The following is a 17714-nucleotide window of genomic DNA, read 5'->3' as shown; positions in this document are numbered from 1 at the left end:
TTCTTCTACAAAGATGAAGCCTCCTTCTGCGCCAAAGTCCCAACGTTTTCCCCGGGTGCCTCTCCATGCTGGCTGCCTGGTACCCAGGCAGGCACTGAGGTGAGCACGGTTGGTTCAGGAGCACTGCTCAAACAGCAGCCACACAGGCAGCCTGTCAAGATCCATTTGCTTCAGTCTCTGCTGTGCAGAGCAGCTGAAAACATCTTTTACTTTGTGGAACAGCCATCGTGGTTGGTGCAGGAAATAAGCAGTGTGCAGGGCAGGCACAGTGATGTCCTCCACCCAGCTGGGATCATGGCACCCTGCACAGCTTGTGAAAGGAATACTGGCATGAGTTTTGTGAGCTTGGGATAGTGGGGCTGCATCTATCAGTTTATTAGCAGATGAAAAAGATTTATTAAGCCCTATAACTAATGATGAGCAGATACAACAACAATATGCTCAGCTGCAAAATGTCAGAGGTCCTGATGGGTGGGATATTATTGAACCTACATTGTATCAGTGGTTGTGTGCAGCAGTTTTAACAGCATACACTGAATGTGTTGAATTGGTGTTGTCCCTCAGAAACTTGTGTACAATGGAAGAGGGTATTAATTTAGTGCTGCAGGTGGGAATGGCTTCTGCATTGATTACAGGATCCAATCTGAACAGGGTAGCAGTGATGAGAAGCATTGAAATGCAGCTTTTGAGACCTGCCTCACTGAAACCTGTAACTATACCAGCAGTGACAAATGCTACAGGTAATATAGGCACTGCAGCAAATACCTTGAGGGAAACCCTTGAGGGCTGTAATTTTGGAAACCTTTGTTTGGGTGGTGCCTCAGGGATACAAAACATTTGCCACCAAATGTTAGTAGCTAATATAGCACTATGGTCAGGTACCGTTGCTGTTTGCCATTATCAGAGTATCACAGTATCACAGGTTATACTGAGGATCTGTTGAATATGGCAGTGTCATAACAAGAAACTAAAGCAGCTGCTGAATTTCCGGAAGTGCTTTTATAGGACCAAGACTGGGCAATTAATCTGACTAAAACTCAGGGCCCTAGTGATACTGTACTATTTTTTAGGACTAGTTTGGGATGGACAGATTAGAGAAATACCAGATAAGATACAGCAAACAGTCCAGCAGTTTTCTGTACCAGCAACAGGGCTGTAGTCCACAGCAAGGAGTGTTTAAGGAGTATCATGCCCTTTTAGGTGTGCAAAGCCTCTTGAGTTCCATAGTTTTCCATAGATGTTATGTGAAGGGCTATTTCTGTACTTATATATTGACACCCTGAGTCTGGCATTTGAAGCAGTGGCACCTTGAAAAGAACAAAAATACATCGTCACTCAGCCTCTTGCACTCATGCCATGTAATGAGCAATTTGAGCAGCAGTAGGGTACAAGGGGAAAAGCAGGCAGATATCCTGGATGGGCCAGCGGTGGAAAGAACTCAGGGTGAGAAAAAAAGAGTTTGAAGACTCTCCTGGGGTCTACAGTAAATTGCACAGGTGAGCTCCCCTCAGCTTAGTGATATGAATACACATTCCTCTCTTGACATAAGCTCAGCTCCTGCCCTGTGATTTTCTTCAAAGAGTGCAAGCAGACTGTGTTGTATTCAGAGCCAGGTGAGGGCAATGGAAGGTGTTAAACTGCTGGGCTGGGTCCACCTGGACACTTCAGGAATTTCTGATCCCAGCTGGCTCCACAATTTAAAAGGGCCAGGCTAAGCAGCTGCTTTATGGTCCTTAGCAGAAGAGCAGGATGGGTGTTGCAGGGTGGTCTAGGGCTGCATATGGAGCTGTGCTCTTCTGGGGGTTTCTTGGTCCCCTTGCTCTGGTTGTGGGGGCTCGAGAGAGTGTTTTTTCTGATTCCACCCTTCTGGCTTGTAGCCAAGAAAGTCTGCAGCTCACCCTGCCTCCCAATTGGGAAGGGAATGCTTCCTTTGTGCTGACTACTTGGGGTAAGTGAGGATGGTGTCAAAAGGATTTTTTTACTGCTGTATCTTTGCACAGTGCAGAGGTATGCCTGGAATGAGGGAAAGTGGGCAGGTTCTGGTGTGAAGTGTTGTTGAACAGCTTCCATGCGTTGTGTGTAAGCAGGGGGCTGTTTATATGACTCAGCAGTCAAGGGTTTTTGTGGAGTGCTGTGGGTGGGTCCAGATGGTCTTGGCTGCTGTGCTCCTCCTAATACCCCTTCTGACCCAGACCCTGATACTGACTAGGGCCTTGTTTACTGTAGAAAGGTGGGATTGTAGTGGAGCCTTATCTTTCATGTGGAATGCTGAAAACCCTGCTGCCACCTCCTCTTTCCTTAGACACTCAGGGGAAGGCACATGCTCTGTGGAATGACTCTGACTGTGGGCTCTGGGTGTCTGAGACTCCAGATGGCTCCAGGAAGGTATCGGTCTCCTATACTGGCTGTTATGTCTTTGAATGGGTGAGTGACCTTAGGGGTTCTGCTGGGGTGGTGGCCACTGCTGCTCTGGCTGCCCTGACCGGTGTGGCTTTCCCCCAGGATGGCAGTTACCTCATGCTGGTTGGGCTTGAAGGAACAGATGCTGCTGGACAAAAGGTTCTTCATGAAGAGAGGCTGCTTAGGTGCCCTGTGGACCTTCCTGGTAAGACTCTGACAGCTCTTTCAGAAACCCTGTTTGTATTTTGTGGCTATGAGTGCCGTTCCTTTCTGATGGCTGTTCCTAGTCAGTCTGGGGGATGAGAAAGGGGATTTACTGCTGTACAGAAGACTCCTTGGAAAAGCATTTGGACATAGGAACCACCAACTTGTTTAGGAGTTGTGACTCCTTTGCAGGGTGAGCAGGTGAATGTTCCTTGTGTCTCCTAGCCATATTGTGACTATGCTTGCCTGCAAGTTCAGGGACGGAGACAGAGACTAGGTACAATGATTCTCTTAACTACCTGAGTTAATCCAGAACACGTTATCTTGGCACATTCTGTGCAGTCCAGTCTCCTATACAAGGCTTCAGGGGGAGTCTGTTCCAGGGAAATGCAGGTCCCTTCTGAGCATGCTTCCATACCAGCACCAGGCCCTGTGTTTGACCCTTACCTGAGTCTCATTTACCTTGATTTGTACACAGAGACAGCAGGACACCTTCCACCTGTGTCGTCTGTGTCTTTGTTCCCCTGCTCTTGTGTTTTAGCTGCAAACTCCTGCTTTTTCTTCCAGCCCTGGATGCTCCAAGCAGTGGTGTCTGTTCTGTTCTCAGCCAAGACCGGCTGCCTTGTACCTCCTTGCCTATCAGCCAGGGAGACTGTGAAGCGCGAGGCTGCTGCTATGACCCTAGGGACAGGGTGAAGCCTTGTTACTTTGGTAACACGGGTAAGCGTGAGCATCTGTCCTCCCCTCTTCCTTGAGGAGCTGCGCACTAGGACTCCTCATTTCCCTGGTGGAGCAGGATTAGTGTGTACCAGTCCTGCAGGTGGCTTAGGGCTATGTTTTTGGATTTCAAGAATACTCTGTCCCATTGAGGTGTATTGCAACAGACCTGGATGTGTGGCCAGAACTAGTGTTGCTGCCAGAGCTGGTTGCACTTGTCTTGCTGTGCTTAGTACTTGCTTTGGGTGTTACAGGCAGGAGAACTTGCAGGACTTGCTGGCCTTGTCTTTGCTGTGATGTTTAAACCTCCTTTCTATGTCTTTTCTCCCTGAGCTCAAGACTGATTCCATCTTTTCCTCCAGTCACAGCTCATTGCACAGCAGATGGCCAGTTTTCCATTGCTGTCTCTCGGGATGTGACCCTGCCACCGCTTATCCTGAACTCTGTCCAGCTTGCCAGTGGACACAGTGCTGGCTGTGTCCCTGTCGTGAAAAACAGCGCCTTTGTTATGTACCAGTTCCCGCTCTCTGCTTGTGGCACCACTTTTCAGGTAAGAGCTGCAGCTGTCACTAGGCTGGAATAGCAGAAGCTTGCAGACCTGGAACAACCTGAGATGGCTTTGGCTGCTTAGTGGGCACCATACAGACTTGCGGAGACCAAATGCTGTTCTCCAGCCTGGCATTAATCCAGCTTGACTTTATTGCAGCAACAGTGCCTGGTCTGTCATTGCAGGTGACTGGAGACCAGGCCATATATACAAATGAGTTGGTAGCATCCAGGGGTGTGAAGACTGGGAGCCTTGGCTCTGTCACTAGGGACAGCACTTTCAGGTAATACCCTGGGGCTGGTATTGCTGGGTGCCACTGCGTTTAGTGTCACCAGAGAAATTCTTGCTTGTGACAGGCTCTGAATTCACAACAGGGCACTGAAGTAGGCTAAGGACTGGTATGTCTCTCATTAGTACGAACAAAGCTGGTGCTGATGAGTGACAATCTGCAGACTCAAATCTGAACTCTGAAGGGAATTTCAAGTATTTATTAAGAGGGAGTGTTGGAGGGAAGGTTGAGAATGTGATGAATTAAATCAGATATCACATTGCCATATGGAGAAAGGAAGTATCAGAGTGACTTTCTCCGCTTGATTTGGGTTTTTCTTGTTCCACCAGGCTACATGTCCGCTGCAGCTACTCTGTCACTGGGAGCTTCATTCCCTTGAGTGTTCAGGTCTTCACATTGCCACCACTCCCTGCTGTGTCCCAGCCAGGTCCCCTGTCCTTGGAGCTGCATGTTGCCTCAGGTACGACAGGTTTGCATGACCTGCTCAAGGCTCTTGCTGCAAGGCTCTGGTCTCTGCTGAGTAATAAGGGAGTACTGAAGGGTGAACCCAGCACTGCTGCTTCCTTGCCGTAATGGGAACTTACTGACATGGCTATAAAGGATGCTCTCATGTTGCCTCGCTCTGTTTGTTCCTGCTTTAAAATGACTCTCGAATTTCTTCTGTCCCAGATGCAAGCTATACTTCCTACTATACTGACAGTGACTATCCTGTTGTGAAGACTCTGAGGGACCCTGTGTATGCAGAAGTCAAGATCCTTCAGAGAACAGACCCAGACCTGGTTTTGGTCCTGCACCACTGCTGGGCCACACCAAGTACCAATCCCCAGCAACAGCTGCAGTGGCCTGTTTTGGTGCATGGGTAAGTGACCTGTAAATAGCTGTGGGTCAGGGGAATGACTAGCACTTTGAAAAAAGTGAAAACTGCTGGTCTCTCCTTTTCAGGTGCCCTTATGCTGGGGACAATTATCAGGCAGAGCTGGTACCTCTGAGTCTTGGCTCAGGACTGCTGTTCCCCTCTCATTACCAGCGTTTCATTCTCTACACATTCACCTTTGTGGACTCCACTTCCCAAGAGATGCTGTCTGGACTAGTAAGATCATATCCTGGTTGTCTAGCTTCCTATTGAGGACAAGTGACATATAAGCAATAAGAACCACTTCATAGCTGTGAGACTCTTGGCCTTCTCAAGGGAGAGGGGGCCCAAAGACTAGGAAAATTCCCTACTGAAACAGTAGTAGAGAGATTGATGCATGAAACATTTTATTCTGAGACAAATGTGGTAGAGGTTAAGTTGCATCACTGGAGGGGGTGTGACAGAAACTGAGACTACTGAAGAGAGTGGGTCAACCTAAGCAAGTGCTAGCTTGCTGCCTAAGCTGTTCTGTTAACTAGCTTAGAGTGCATGCTCCAACTATTGTAAACAATATTCTCTAAACTAAGTTTGTTGGCCCAAGTAACTTGGAAATAGCTTTTGGTATATGGGAAGCATCTGGGCTCTGAATCTCATGTAACTAAACTGCTCAGAAGCTTGTGAAGTTCACCATGCCTTATACTGTTTGCTCAGTGCTCCTGAGATCAATTAATGCTCAAAGCTGGTCCTAGCTGCACCTAGTAGTGGTGCTTGGACAACTGTGTCCTGGGTGTCAGGGAGAAGTGCTGTAATGCCAGATCTGATTGAGTTTGAAGGTGTATAAAGGTATCAAAGCTACCTGGCAGCAGAGGGCTCCAAGGCTACAGCCTACATGTGAAGCAAGCCAAAGCAATCTTTCTGCCATGTCCCTTCTGTCCCTGGGTGCACTGGATCTGCTTGGAATGGAGTTAACGTTCTGCAAAGCAGCCCATATGGTGCTGTGTTTTTTGGATTTGTGGCTAAAGCAGTGTTGATAACACATAAATGCTCTAACTATTAGCTGAATAGTGCCTGCACAGCATCAAGGCTTTTTTTCCATGCTCTGCTGTTTCTTAACCCCAAGTGAGTAGGCATGGGGTAGGCTAGAAGCTGGGAGACAGCACAGCTGGGACAGCTGACCCAAATTGGCCAAAGGGATAGTCCATGCAGTATGATGTCATGTTCAACAATAAACACTGTAGGATTTTGTCTTCCAGTGTGGTTGATGCTTGGAAACTGGCTGGGCATCAGTCTATTTGTGGTAGTGGGGTGTGTGATTTGCCTCTGCATCATTTGTGCTTTGGTTTTGTTCTTCCCTTTCCTTCACTTATCAAGCTATTTTTATCTCTCCAGCCACGGGTCTTCTTGCTTTTGCTCTGCCTGTTCTCTCCCCATGCTGCTATGACAGGATAGGGGGCAGTGAAGCTGTGTGGGTGCTTAGCTGCTGGCCAGGGTCAGTGCATCACACCAGGATATTACCTGTCTACAGATGCTGCCTGAGTGATTCAAGGCTTTGTCGCATTCTTTCCAGGTGTACCTGCACTGCAGTGCCTCAGTGTGCCACCGATCTGTACAGGAGTCCTGCACCACCACTTGTCCTGCTAGAGCCAGTAAGTGTCGTAGCCTTCCTGTTCCACAAAGGGACAACAGTGGTCTAGCATCCACACTGGGGGCTAGGAGGACATGTAGGCTATGGACTAGTTCCCTCAAGCCATGGACAGCTTGATGATGCATTTTCTGCTTCCTTCCGCTGAGGAAGGGCCCTTGCCACTATGTCAAAAAGGCAGAGGTCTTCATAGGCTCTTCATTTTGTGTTGACTCACATGGAAGGTTTTTCCTTCAGAGTTTTGTGTGTTAAGAAGCTGACCTGGAAAAATTCTAACATTCAAGGCTACACATTATCTCACCTTCATGCTGTTCTGTAGGGGGTAAAAGGAGTGCTGAGCATCCTCTTCAGGACAGTGCCTCCCATGTATCCAGCAAAGGCCCTGTGATTTTCCTCCAGGATGAGCTAAGATGGGCCACAGCCAAGGACGGCTCTGGTAAGCATGCCAGCCCAACATAGCCAGATTGGGAAAGGGGGCTGGTCTAAGTCTTTCCACCAGAAAGACTGAGACCCCAACACATCCCTGTGCCTTGCTGGGGGAGTGTTAACTGGGGCTTCTCTCTCCACACAGGAGCAGCTGTCCCTGCTGCTCTGCTGGGGTTTGCTGCTGCAGCAACCGGGGCAGCTCTGTGCATGATGCTTGTGGCTGCTGTGCTATGGCAAAGGAAGGTGTCTGTAAGACATTAAATCAATGTATTGCAATAAAGTGGATGTCAAACCCACTTGGTCTATGCAACTCTTTCTCCCTGGCCCAGAGCACATGGGGCTGTACAGGAGTGTGTCTTGGGGACCCCGCCTGTGAGCCTTTGTTTGCAAGACAAAAATTATCTTGATGGCTGTGAGAGACCTTTCCAAATGCTATTTTTCTGCTTTAATCTTATGTTCTGGCTATTATTCTGCTCTGGGATTAGTGTTAACTGTCTGCTGCTGTCAAGAGGGAGTCCTTGTCTTGGCCTGGGCTGCTGGGAAGCTGCAGACAGAGGTGATGCTGGGTGGTGTCTGCATTTCGGTCAGTGGCTAAGATGCCCTTCAAGAGTACTTATCCTGGCTTCTCTCAGGCACTGAGTTGAAGTACAGAAAAACTCATTAAAAGCAAATCCTGCAGCCTCTTCTCCCTTCTCCTAGTATTTGACTGTGCAGAGGAGCTGGGAATTGCCCACTTGCTGGTGAGCTCACTAGGTAAGTCAGGGCTGTGCTTGTGTGGCAGGACTTGGAGACAGGTATGCCAAAGCACTAACCACATGGGTTTTCCTAATGATGCTGTACCTGAGCCTACTTACCTACTTCTCTTGCTCTGGAAACAAAGGCCAGGTGTGATTAATTTTTTCCTCCTGGAAGATGAGAAAAGGGAAACTTCATTCCAACTGAAAATAGTTCAAATTCAGTTTGAACTTCAGTAAAAAATTTTAACTTGATTTAAAGATTGACCTTAAATGTTCATGTCAGAGCAAACAGCCAACAGTTAAGTCCAGAACTTTGAAGACTCTTTAAAGCTGATTTTGCACCACTGTTGGCATGACAGTGCCATGGATGTGCTTTTTTTTGAGATGAGAAATAAAACCTACGCTAAGCAGCAAGAGCTGTTCAGTGTGGTGTGGTTAGTCACAGCAGTTGAGCAGAATTGTTCTCATTTTCCTGAGATCCTGGGCAAAAACCTCTCCTGATGGTGGAGGGGGGAAAGGAGGGGCTGCCACCACCCTTCCTGCTCAGGCTGGGGGATCTCTGGTGCTTGCACTCACACTGAGATCCCCTTCTAGTTGATGGGCTAGTCCTTGAGCAAGGATGCTTTAGGGAAAGGAAACTTTTAATTTTTTTTTTTTTTTTTTTCATCCCCACAGGCTTGATTAGAAATTCCTCCTGTTAAAAGACAGGGGAGTAGCCTTAATCATACTGCTCAGGGGCCTTCAAAGGGGAAGAGCAGCTTTTATATACATGGAAGCCGAGAACTGAACAATATCTTGCTTAAGGTAGCAGATACTGTTCTATTTAATTGGCTTCTGTTGATGCTGTGTGTAATTAAAGATGTTAACCACTGGTGGGAACTGCTTTTTAATTTTTTTTTACTCCAATAAATTTCAGGAATCATCTTGATGTTTTTACTTTTCTAGCTGAACTGCTCTTCCTTGCTACTTCCAGGGTAACTGGTGTTCTTATTCTCACCTGCTTTTAAAATCTAATCAGAAGAAAAGATAAGACTCCTCCAAGTCATATGGTGGGAGGGTGAAGGAGATCAGAGTCTGGAAAAAAACATCAGCTGGAGATGGGTCAAACAGCCTCCTCCCTTAGGGAGTGCCTCTGGTAACTAAATGGCCTTGGTACAGGTGGAGCTCTGTCTGGGAAAGCAGAGTTTCAACTCCTAATGTGTCTTATGATGAGTCTTTAGCAGCTGTCTATAGTGTTAATTAACTGGGTAATTAGAGGAGTAATACAGACCACACCTTTTCAGTATGCCAAGCAGGGTGCTCTGGCACTTCTCTTAATGTGTGTGCCAGCCAAGATCTAAATGCCTTCCTGACTGCTGCTGAAGACTTCCCAGGCCTTGGTACAGCAGCCAAGTATTTGCCTGGAGACCTTAGATGCCTGGGTGGAGGCTGAAGAGCTGAGGAGAGTCTCTGCCCAGTTGCTCTCTCCTGCCATCCACAGGGTTGCTGAACAGTCCCAAAGTGTCAGGGAGCTCTGGGCATATGTAGTCTCTGGGGACCAGGTGCATTCCTCTGCAGGGACTCTCCATTTTGGTGGAGAGCTGGATCTTGCTGTAATGGACCTTCTGCTTAGAGAGAGGTGAGCAAAGAAATGAATTTAATTCCCTTATCCACTCTGTTGGAAGTCTTCTGTGCTTAAGGCTTGCTCTTTGGTCCCTAGCAGGAGGGGAAGGGCACAAGCAGTGGAATGTGAGTTGTCTGTGGGAAGTGCTGGCACAGGGTGAAAGGTAGGCAATGTAGAATTGCTTAAGTTGGGAGAGACCTTTAAGATCATAGAGTCCAACTGTTACCTAGCACTGACAAGTCCACAGTTAAACCATGTCCTAAAGCACTGCATCTACACATATTTTAGATACCTCTGGGAATGGTGACTCTACCACTTCCCTTGGCAGCCTATTCCAATGCTGCACAATCCTTCTGAAGTTTTTCCTATTATCCAATCTAAACATCCCCTGCTGTGACTTGAGGCAATTTCCTCTTGTCCTATTGCATGTTACTTGAGAGACTGACAGCCACTTCACTACAACACCCTTTCAGGCAGTTGTAGAGAGGGATAAGGTCTCCCCTCAGCCTCCCTTTCTCTAGGCTAAATGACTTGACATCCCTCAGCTGCTTCTCATAAGACTTGTGCTCCAGACCCTTTACCAGCTTTGCTGCTCTTCTCTGAACTTATTCCAGCACTTCAATGTCTTTCTTGTAGTGGGGGGCCAAAACTGAACACAGTGTTCAAGTGTACAGGGAAATGATCACTTCCCTAGTCCTGGTGGCCACACAATTACTGATACAAGCCAGGATGCTATTGGCTTTTTTGGCCACCTGAGCACACTGCTGGCTCATATTCAGCCAGCTGTCAACTAACATCCACAGGTCCTTTTTAGCCAAGAAGCTTTCCATTTGCTCTTCTCTGAGCATGTAGCATTACATGGGATTGCTGTGATTCAAGTGCAGGACCTGGCACTTGGCCTTGGTGAACCTCATACAATTGGCCTCAGCCCATTGATCCAACCAGTCCAGATCCCTCTGTGGAGTCTTCTTACCCTTAAGCAGATCAATGGTCCCACCCAACTTGGTGCTGTCTGCAGACTTACTGAGGGTGCACTCAATTCCCTCCTCCAGATCATGGATAAAGAGATTAAACAGAACTGGCCCCAACACTGAGCCCTGGGGAACACCACTTGTGACTGACTGCCAACTGGATTTAACTCCATTCGCAACTCTTTGGGCCTGGCCATTCAGCCAGTCTTTTACGCTAATCTAAGCCTCAAGCAGCCAGTTTCTTCAGAAGGATGGTGTAGGAAACAGTGTCAAAGGCTTTACTGAAGTCCAGGTAGACAACATCCATAGTCTTTCCCTTACTCACGTGGAGGTTTCTTCCCCTGGTGCATTGTCCCCCTCTTTCTAGCCTGTTCTCCACCAGTGGGATGTTAAGGGCTTTCATTGCTGCTTTGTTCTGTAATTTTTTCTCCTGCAAAAGTCTATTCTTTCCTTTCTACCTTCATGGCTGGATTTTTGGCTTTCCTTTTTCAAGGCCTCTACTTTCTTTAGTTGTGTCTCATTGACTTTTCTCTTTTACTTTGAGTAACTGCACATAACTTCTTGTGTCAGCACCCCCTTTAGCCTTAATCCATACAGCCTGGTGATATGGCTGAAGTAAAGGTGGTGTGGGTTGGTGTAGATGTTGTCTTAGGGTTCTGCAGGTAAAGGAAAGCTGCTCTGTTCCGGACAGTGCTGTGGGCTGTGAATGAAGGAGAAGCTTGGGAAAAGCATCCCAAAGGCCAGCCAGTACCTGTCAGGTGAGGCTGTTGCATGGAGCTGCTAAGGAATGTAGATTTTCAGAAAGAAATCACGATGCTGAGCATCAGTGTGCTTTGTCCCCGGCGCCTTCACCTTTGGAAGTTGCATTTGCTGCCCTGCCATGTCCACCCATTCTATGGCTTTGGCAGCAAAGCCCAGGAACAGCACCTAACACAGAGCTGCTCAAAATGAACATCTATGCTCAGTGATAGCTGGACTTTCCAAAGGCCTTCCTCACCCTCTGGATCTTTGAGAACAGCACCAGCCTCAGAAGAACAAACTTGCGGCTTTGCCAGAGCTAAAGAAGTCATTTAAAAGCTTGGAGGTGAGATTTTCTTTATTGACAGCTATGCTCACCTGAAACCTTAAGTGTGTGGTAGCTGTTACACTGCAACCCGGGTGTTCATTAATGAGATATCTGAAAACAATTATCATAATAGTGAAGCTTTTTATTAAATTTCTTATGCTTGTATTACAATGCATCCTGAAGTGGAGAACTATACAATATGTTACATGTTATAAATATATTTATTTTTGAAAAGGCATGAATATATTTCATATAATGCTGTAATAAAAAAAGAGTGCTAGTTCATTTTAGTTAAAAAACGAAACACAACTATAATGTGACTGGAGGTGGTGGTGGGGAATATCAGTTCATGATGCTACGTCTTAAAATGCTTTAAGTTCAGTTTGCACTGATTCACATTCCTTACAGTTTCTGTAAAGCTGAAGGGATAATGGAGGGTGTAACTTAATGCAGGATTTTAGACCCCTGTATTTATGAGATATACAGACTATTCACAGAATAATCAAGATATAAATCTTTCTAGCTTCAGATGAAGCTAGCAAGATATACAGTGAATAACCAAGTCCTGCAGCAGCATCTACAACTGAAATATTAAACACAGCACCTACTTTAGGGTGCTAACTTTGAGTCAGCACAACCATATTTTTTTATTTTTCAATTGTGGGTTTTAACTTTTTTTTTTTGGATGCTAAGTGACAACCCTTTCGAGTGCTCTGAAAACCAAACCTGGGCTGCTGCCTTCACTCACCCCTGCAGCGCCTGCAAACTACGGCTGCCCTGGGAGACCGGGGCTGGGGTGCTTTGGATCTCAGAAGAGATCCTGCCCTGGTTTTGAGGACTCCAAAGGCTCCAGCTGAGCAAGGGGGAAGCATCTGTTACTGAAAGGCTAAGCCTGCTGAAGTTGATCCATTCCTGACAGCTCAAATCTTGGTTCCCAGGCAAGTTTGGGTTGGGAAGGGATTTTTAAACGACGATTGCTTGACTTGCAATTATATTGTAATTTAGGGGGTAGAATAATGTTTTTGCAAGAGGCAAAGTTGGTTTATTTAAGTCTTTACTCCCTGTGTGTTAATTATTGTGCTAGTACCAATACGAGCTGGTGTGCAGAGACCACTGCAACGATGTGAACTGTAGAAGCACGTGCTGCCTGTCCCTTCAGTCTGAAATCAGTGGACATGTGGCAATAAGGCAGCCACCAAACATGGCCATAGCGTTACAGAGTTGTTAATGTGGCCCAAAAGAGCAGCGGCTTATAAAGGCTGTGTGTATTTGAATGACTCTGCCTTGCAGCTCTGCTCTCCCTGTTGCCTTTTCCCAGTAGAGGGAGCACAGGCTGAGCTGTACAGCAGCGCGACTTCCCCACCTACAGCCTCAGGCTGCCACCTGCACAGCCAAAGGACTTAACTTCTCCACTAAAATTAGAAATTCAAGCCTGGTTTCCCTCCCCATAAGATTGATAGCACAAGAGCTGGGCTGGCTGGTGAAACTGAAGCGTTGCCTTGGGTGCACCCCCCAGTCTCTGATTCCTGCAGTGCCCCTGCCTCTGCTCTCTACAATGAGCCTGTGTGATGTCAACTGCTGCACAGGGTAGCACTGGAGTCCAGCAGCCTAGCTAGGGGTGGATTCAGGAATGGCCTTCTAGAAAGTCTTGGCTTTACAGACTTGGTTTTCCAGTTGAATTCCTGTAAAATGGCACAGCTGGCCAAATGCTGCTCTGGAGGGAGGAGCTCTGTTGGGGACAAGCAGAAGCTGCAACTCAGCCCCCCCAGAAGGAAGATGCTGTCCTTCCAACAGCCACTTCTGCACCAGGCAAGGAGTCCCTGGTACTCTTCTAGATGCTGCTGTGTCCCATAAAGCTTAAGTTTATTTCAGCTGGAGAAGGTCCCCAGAAAGCAATGATAATTTAAAACTTCAGTGTTTCAGGTAATTCTGTTCCTTACCCAGAGAAGAAGAATAATTTCCAAATCTTACTTTAGAAGTTTTCATTGGTTATGTTGCCAAGATGCAAACAGCAATTTTCACCTGTGGCCTGACTTTTCTAAATATACTTCAAATCCAGGAATGAAGCCATAGATAGCTGAGCATGCATCTGCCCACAGACCCTTCTCAACTTCCTCCTTCCCTCTTTCCTTTCCAACACTCAAATTGGAGTTTCTCTATTGACAGCTGTAGGATGCTGGTTGCAGAAAGTAACCCCGAGGTTCTTGGTTTTGTGTCCATTGGTGTTCCCTCTTTGCCTTTCTGAAACAGAAACATGCAGTGAATGTGAGAGATTATAAAGAGGTTTTCTGCATTTAACCTGTCGGCTGAGTTGGGAAGGTGGAAGACTAAGCTGAGCCTGGTTCTCTTTTAATCTTGATTATGAGCAGATTGTCTCTTTCCCAAGACATCTGGTTGGCTTATTATTTTGGGAGTCTTTTGACTGACTGTAGATAGATTATTTGTTGCTGTACTTCTTGTAAAAAGGCTGGATGATGTAGCCTATATGACTACAGATGCCTTCAAATTGTGGTTTTTTTTTTTTTTTTAAAAAAAAGAGAGACTATTAAAATCACAGAATCGACTGGGTTGGAAAAGACCTCAGAGATCATCGAGTCCAACCCTTGGTCCAACTCTAGTCTGTTTACTAGATCATGGCACTAAGTGCCATGTCCAACCTCACTTTAAAAACCTCCAGGGATGGTGAGTCCACCACCTCCCTGGGCAGCCATTCCAATGCCTGACCACTCTCTCTGTAAAGAATTTCTTCCTAATATCCAGCCTAAATTTCCCCTGGCAGAGTTTAAGCCCATGCCCCCTTGTCCTATTGCTGACTGCCTGGGAGAAGAGACCAATCCCCACCTGGCTATAACTTCCCTTCAGATAGTTATAGAGAGTGATGAGGTCACCTCTGAGCCTCCTCTTCTACAATGAAGGTATATGGGCCAGTTCTCAGCTGACATAAATACATATAATTTGAACTTCAAAAATCTGGCCTGTTCCTGTCTGAACATTGGACCATGTCTGGATAAAAGAACAGGACTGTCTCATTTCTGTGCTGAGAAGAGGCAATAAAAAACCCCAACCCACAAAGAAACACGTGTTGATTTACTTATTTTACCTTGTTCCATTTGACTCAGGTTATCAGAAAGGCCATATGTTTTCATTCTTTGTATTTTGCCCCAGAACAATCATGGAGTTCCTCTCGGTTTTCCTCAGCTCTGAAGACATAATATCTGGCCTTAACAAATGGAAAAATACAATTAAAGTTGACAGCGGTCAGAATGCGTGGCTGTGTTTTGAGCATTAATGTGCTGTGCATATGTACCCAACATCCAAGCTGCATCCAAAGCAGCTTCCCCCTCTCCACTTTGAAATTTCAAAACAGATGCAGTCCAAATATTTGTGGCAGTATGTAAAAAAATAGAGGGCTACCACATGCTTAACTTGCCATGGAGTCACAATGTCATGGATGGATAGAAACAGCATTTTGTTGAGTGCAGCCAGTATTTTCTGCCTAGCTGCAAGCAAGGGGGAGAGACTGGTGGGTGAATGTCAAATGGAAGTTAAAAATTCTGGCCTGAAGTACTAAATAGGAAGTGAGACATTCTGAAGAACAACACTAAGCTAGCTGATGGTGTGTTTCCAGCGGGTTTTTTTTTGTTAGTTGTTTATAATATACAGTTGAAATAAGTGGAATGCATCCTGTTTGGTTGTAATGGCTTAGTTATGTCAGGCCTCCAGGATTTATGAAAGACTAACCTTTTGGAACACTTGTTAAAAATAGCTGCTGTTTAAGGTAGAAAAGCTGTATTTTGGGGGTTGGGAGGGTTGTTAATGCAATATTTCAAAGCTAGTTACAGAAAATGAATAGTTAATAGCTATCTTGGATTTGAAAAAACAAAACAAACCTCAAAGCCCTGAGTGATGTGGTGCAGACTTCTCTTTTGCCAGCTACTACTTTGTTTTCTTTTTAATCTAATGTTGTGTGTGTTTTGTTTTGTTGATCTCTTAAGTCTTTTACAATGAAATGGTCAGACTTCTGCCTTCTGCTTCTCAAACCTGAGTGCAGCATCAGATTGTAATTGTCTAACAAGGGCAAGTATTTGACTGTATGATGCTCCACTATCTTTTGAGAACAGTTTGCTGTCACTAAAACCAGCCCCAGGGGAAAGGAAAAATGTTCTTGTCTTGGGGGTCATTTGAACTGGAAGTAAATTTCTTGCTCTTTGTGGAAGGATCATTCTGCGATGATTTGGGGAAGAAATCTACTTTTCCTGCCCTAGGTCAGATCCAGGTCCATGTGCTACTTATGTTTATAACACCATGATCAAGTAATTAATGAGCTGGTTCTGGCCCTTTGCACAAAATAGTCCTTGCTTTGCAGGAGTAAACGTACTAGCAGGAAAAAGAAAATGAAATTAAAACCTGAGCCTGTTTAGAACGATGTATGACAAACCACCAAGTCTTGTGCCAGTATGTTTACCTTGGCAGGCCTCCCTCTCTCCTGCTGGAAGAACCAAATTCTCTTTACTATGAGAATTCTTTTGTGGATGTTAAAAAAAGAAAACAAGACAGAAAAGAAAAACAAAACAACTGCCCTGGAGCAGTTCAGTCATCATACTCAGACTGGGAGCATGAAAGGGGATTTGCTTTGACCTAGTTACAAAAACAAAAACAAAGAGACTTTCTCTGATTGCCCAAATGACTCAAGTGGGACTGAGTGTCAAAAGCAACAAACCTCTGCTGCCTTCAGAGCCATATGTTAATACAGGGCACCAGGCTCCAACCTGTTCCAGTTCAAAACTTGGGAGATGCCTCTGAGCCCAAGGAAGCCCAGGTAAGCAGAAGCCAGCCAATTTCATATGTCTGTGTGTACAAAGAGGAGCAGGAGCCAGGACAAACATGTGTCATAAGCTATAAAAAAGACAGTGGTTTTAAATCCTGAGAGTATCGGGGCTTCAATGTTTGTTTGCAAAGAGCTGCAGAGAAGCAAGCCATTCTTGCTTTACCATTGTGGTGCTGCTCTAGAAAGGGTCCGGCTTTCTGTCCATCAGAGTTTGCAGGGCTCTCATTGGTCCACTAAGCCTAACTTTTTATTTTAAAGGAGCCTGAGGGCAACTACATATCCAAAAGGTGCCCAGCTTTTGCAGGCACCAGTAAAAGCCCATTGTGAATGCATTGCTATTGCGGGGTGTGGAGTAAAAAGAGCAGGGCGAATACAGATTGGGCTGGGGAATAAGAGCTACAAAGCAGGAGAAGAGGAAATGGAGGGAGATAAGGGGCAGGAGCAGAGGCAAGGGTGTTATGCAGAAAGCAGCCTGGAAAAATCAGCTTACGGGATCTCTAGGGCTGCCCAGTTACAGCCAGGTAAAAAATCATCCATTTGGCATCTCCTTGTACAGCGTTTGCATGACAGTGGTAGTTGTCCAATATACATGTGAAAGTAGCACAAGCTGTTTCTGTTATGAGCTATTGGGCTGGCCCGTCACTGGAAGTACATCCATTTAGCTGGCTGAGGACCCAGCCTGTGGTTCTCACACAGGGAGCAGTGGGCACCCCCTCAGTGCTGCAGAGACAGGGCCAAGCAGGGGGTTACAGAGACAGGAAGCCCAAATAAAGTCCTGGTTCTATTCAGGTTTAGAGGGAAGGTTCACAAGAGTTTGTATTTTTCCCCCAGCTGGTTCACCATCTATTTTAGATGGAACTGTTTGATCTCTTTCTGCTTTGTGTTTCTTTCAGTATCCCAAACAATAGGAGGAAGCTCGCCTGTTACATGTGCTTGGGCCCCAACCAAGTTTTTCCCAGCTGGAAAAATCACTCCATGAACTACAGAGAGTGTTTTGTTGGTGGTATTTGGTTTTCTTTTTTTTTTTTTTCCCCAGCTGTAATGACAAGATTCCCGGTTCCCTTATGCATTTCATAAGGTAGGTACAGACTGTCTAAGGGGAACAATGGGACATTCTTGAGTGCTTAAACAACTGCTGTTTCCCCACCATCACCCCCTCTAAAGCCTGAGGAGGGCTTAAGCACATTTGAGCTGTTCTGCTCAAGGTTACTGAGATCTCAGCTGAAAAAACACAGGGAGGTGTCCAGCTCCATGTAATATGCTGCTTTGGTGAGTAACGTACCCAGGCTCTTCCTATTACCTGATTATATACGCAAACACCCCAAATTCACCAGACCAGCTGGGAGGACTTGGCAAGCGCACAGGGAATATCTGCACAAGGGGCAGCTGGCAGCACTGTCATCACCTCAGATAGACAAGCATCACACAGTG

At 46.1% G+C, this 17714-nt stretch overlaps 1 protein-coding gene across 1 annotated transcript; it reads left to right on the top strand.

Moving 5' to 3' along the window:
* Positions 1-1749: 1749 nt before the first annotated feature.
* LOC308042387 (zona pellucida sperm-binding protein 4-like) lies at positions 1750-7339 on the top strand (the record flags this gene model as incomplete). The annotated part of the gene is made up of 12 exons (XM_080347733.1): positions 1750-1948; positions 2303-2424; positions 2503-2605; positions 3172-3324; positions 3684-3871; positions 4054-4151; positions 4487-4617; positions 4827-5016; positions 5100-5247; positions 6578-6656; positions 6972-7088; positions 7224-7339. The coding sequence occupies 12 exons, from the start codon at positions 1750-1752 to the stop codon at positions 7337-7339; spliced, it is 1644 nt and encodes a 547-aa protein (XP_080203859.1).
* Between the last annotated feature and the right edge of the window lie 10375 nt (positions 7340-17714).

Source organism: Nesoenas mayeri, assembly GCF_963082525.1.
Source record: "Nesoenas mayeri genome assembly, chromosome: 7".
NCBI lineage: Eukaryota > Metazoa > Chordata > Aves > Columbiformes > Columbidae > Nesoenas > Nesoenas mayeri.
The sequence above is the reverse complement of the archived record's forward strand: the minus strand, read 5'-3'. Positions and strand labels throughout refer to the sequence as shown.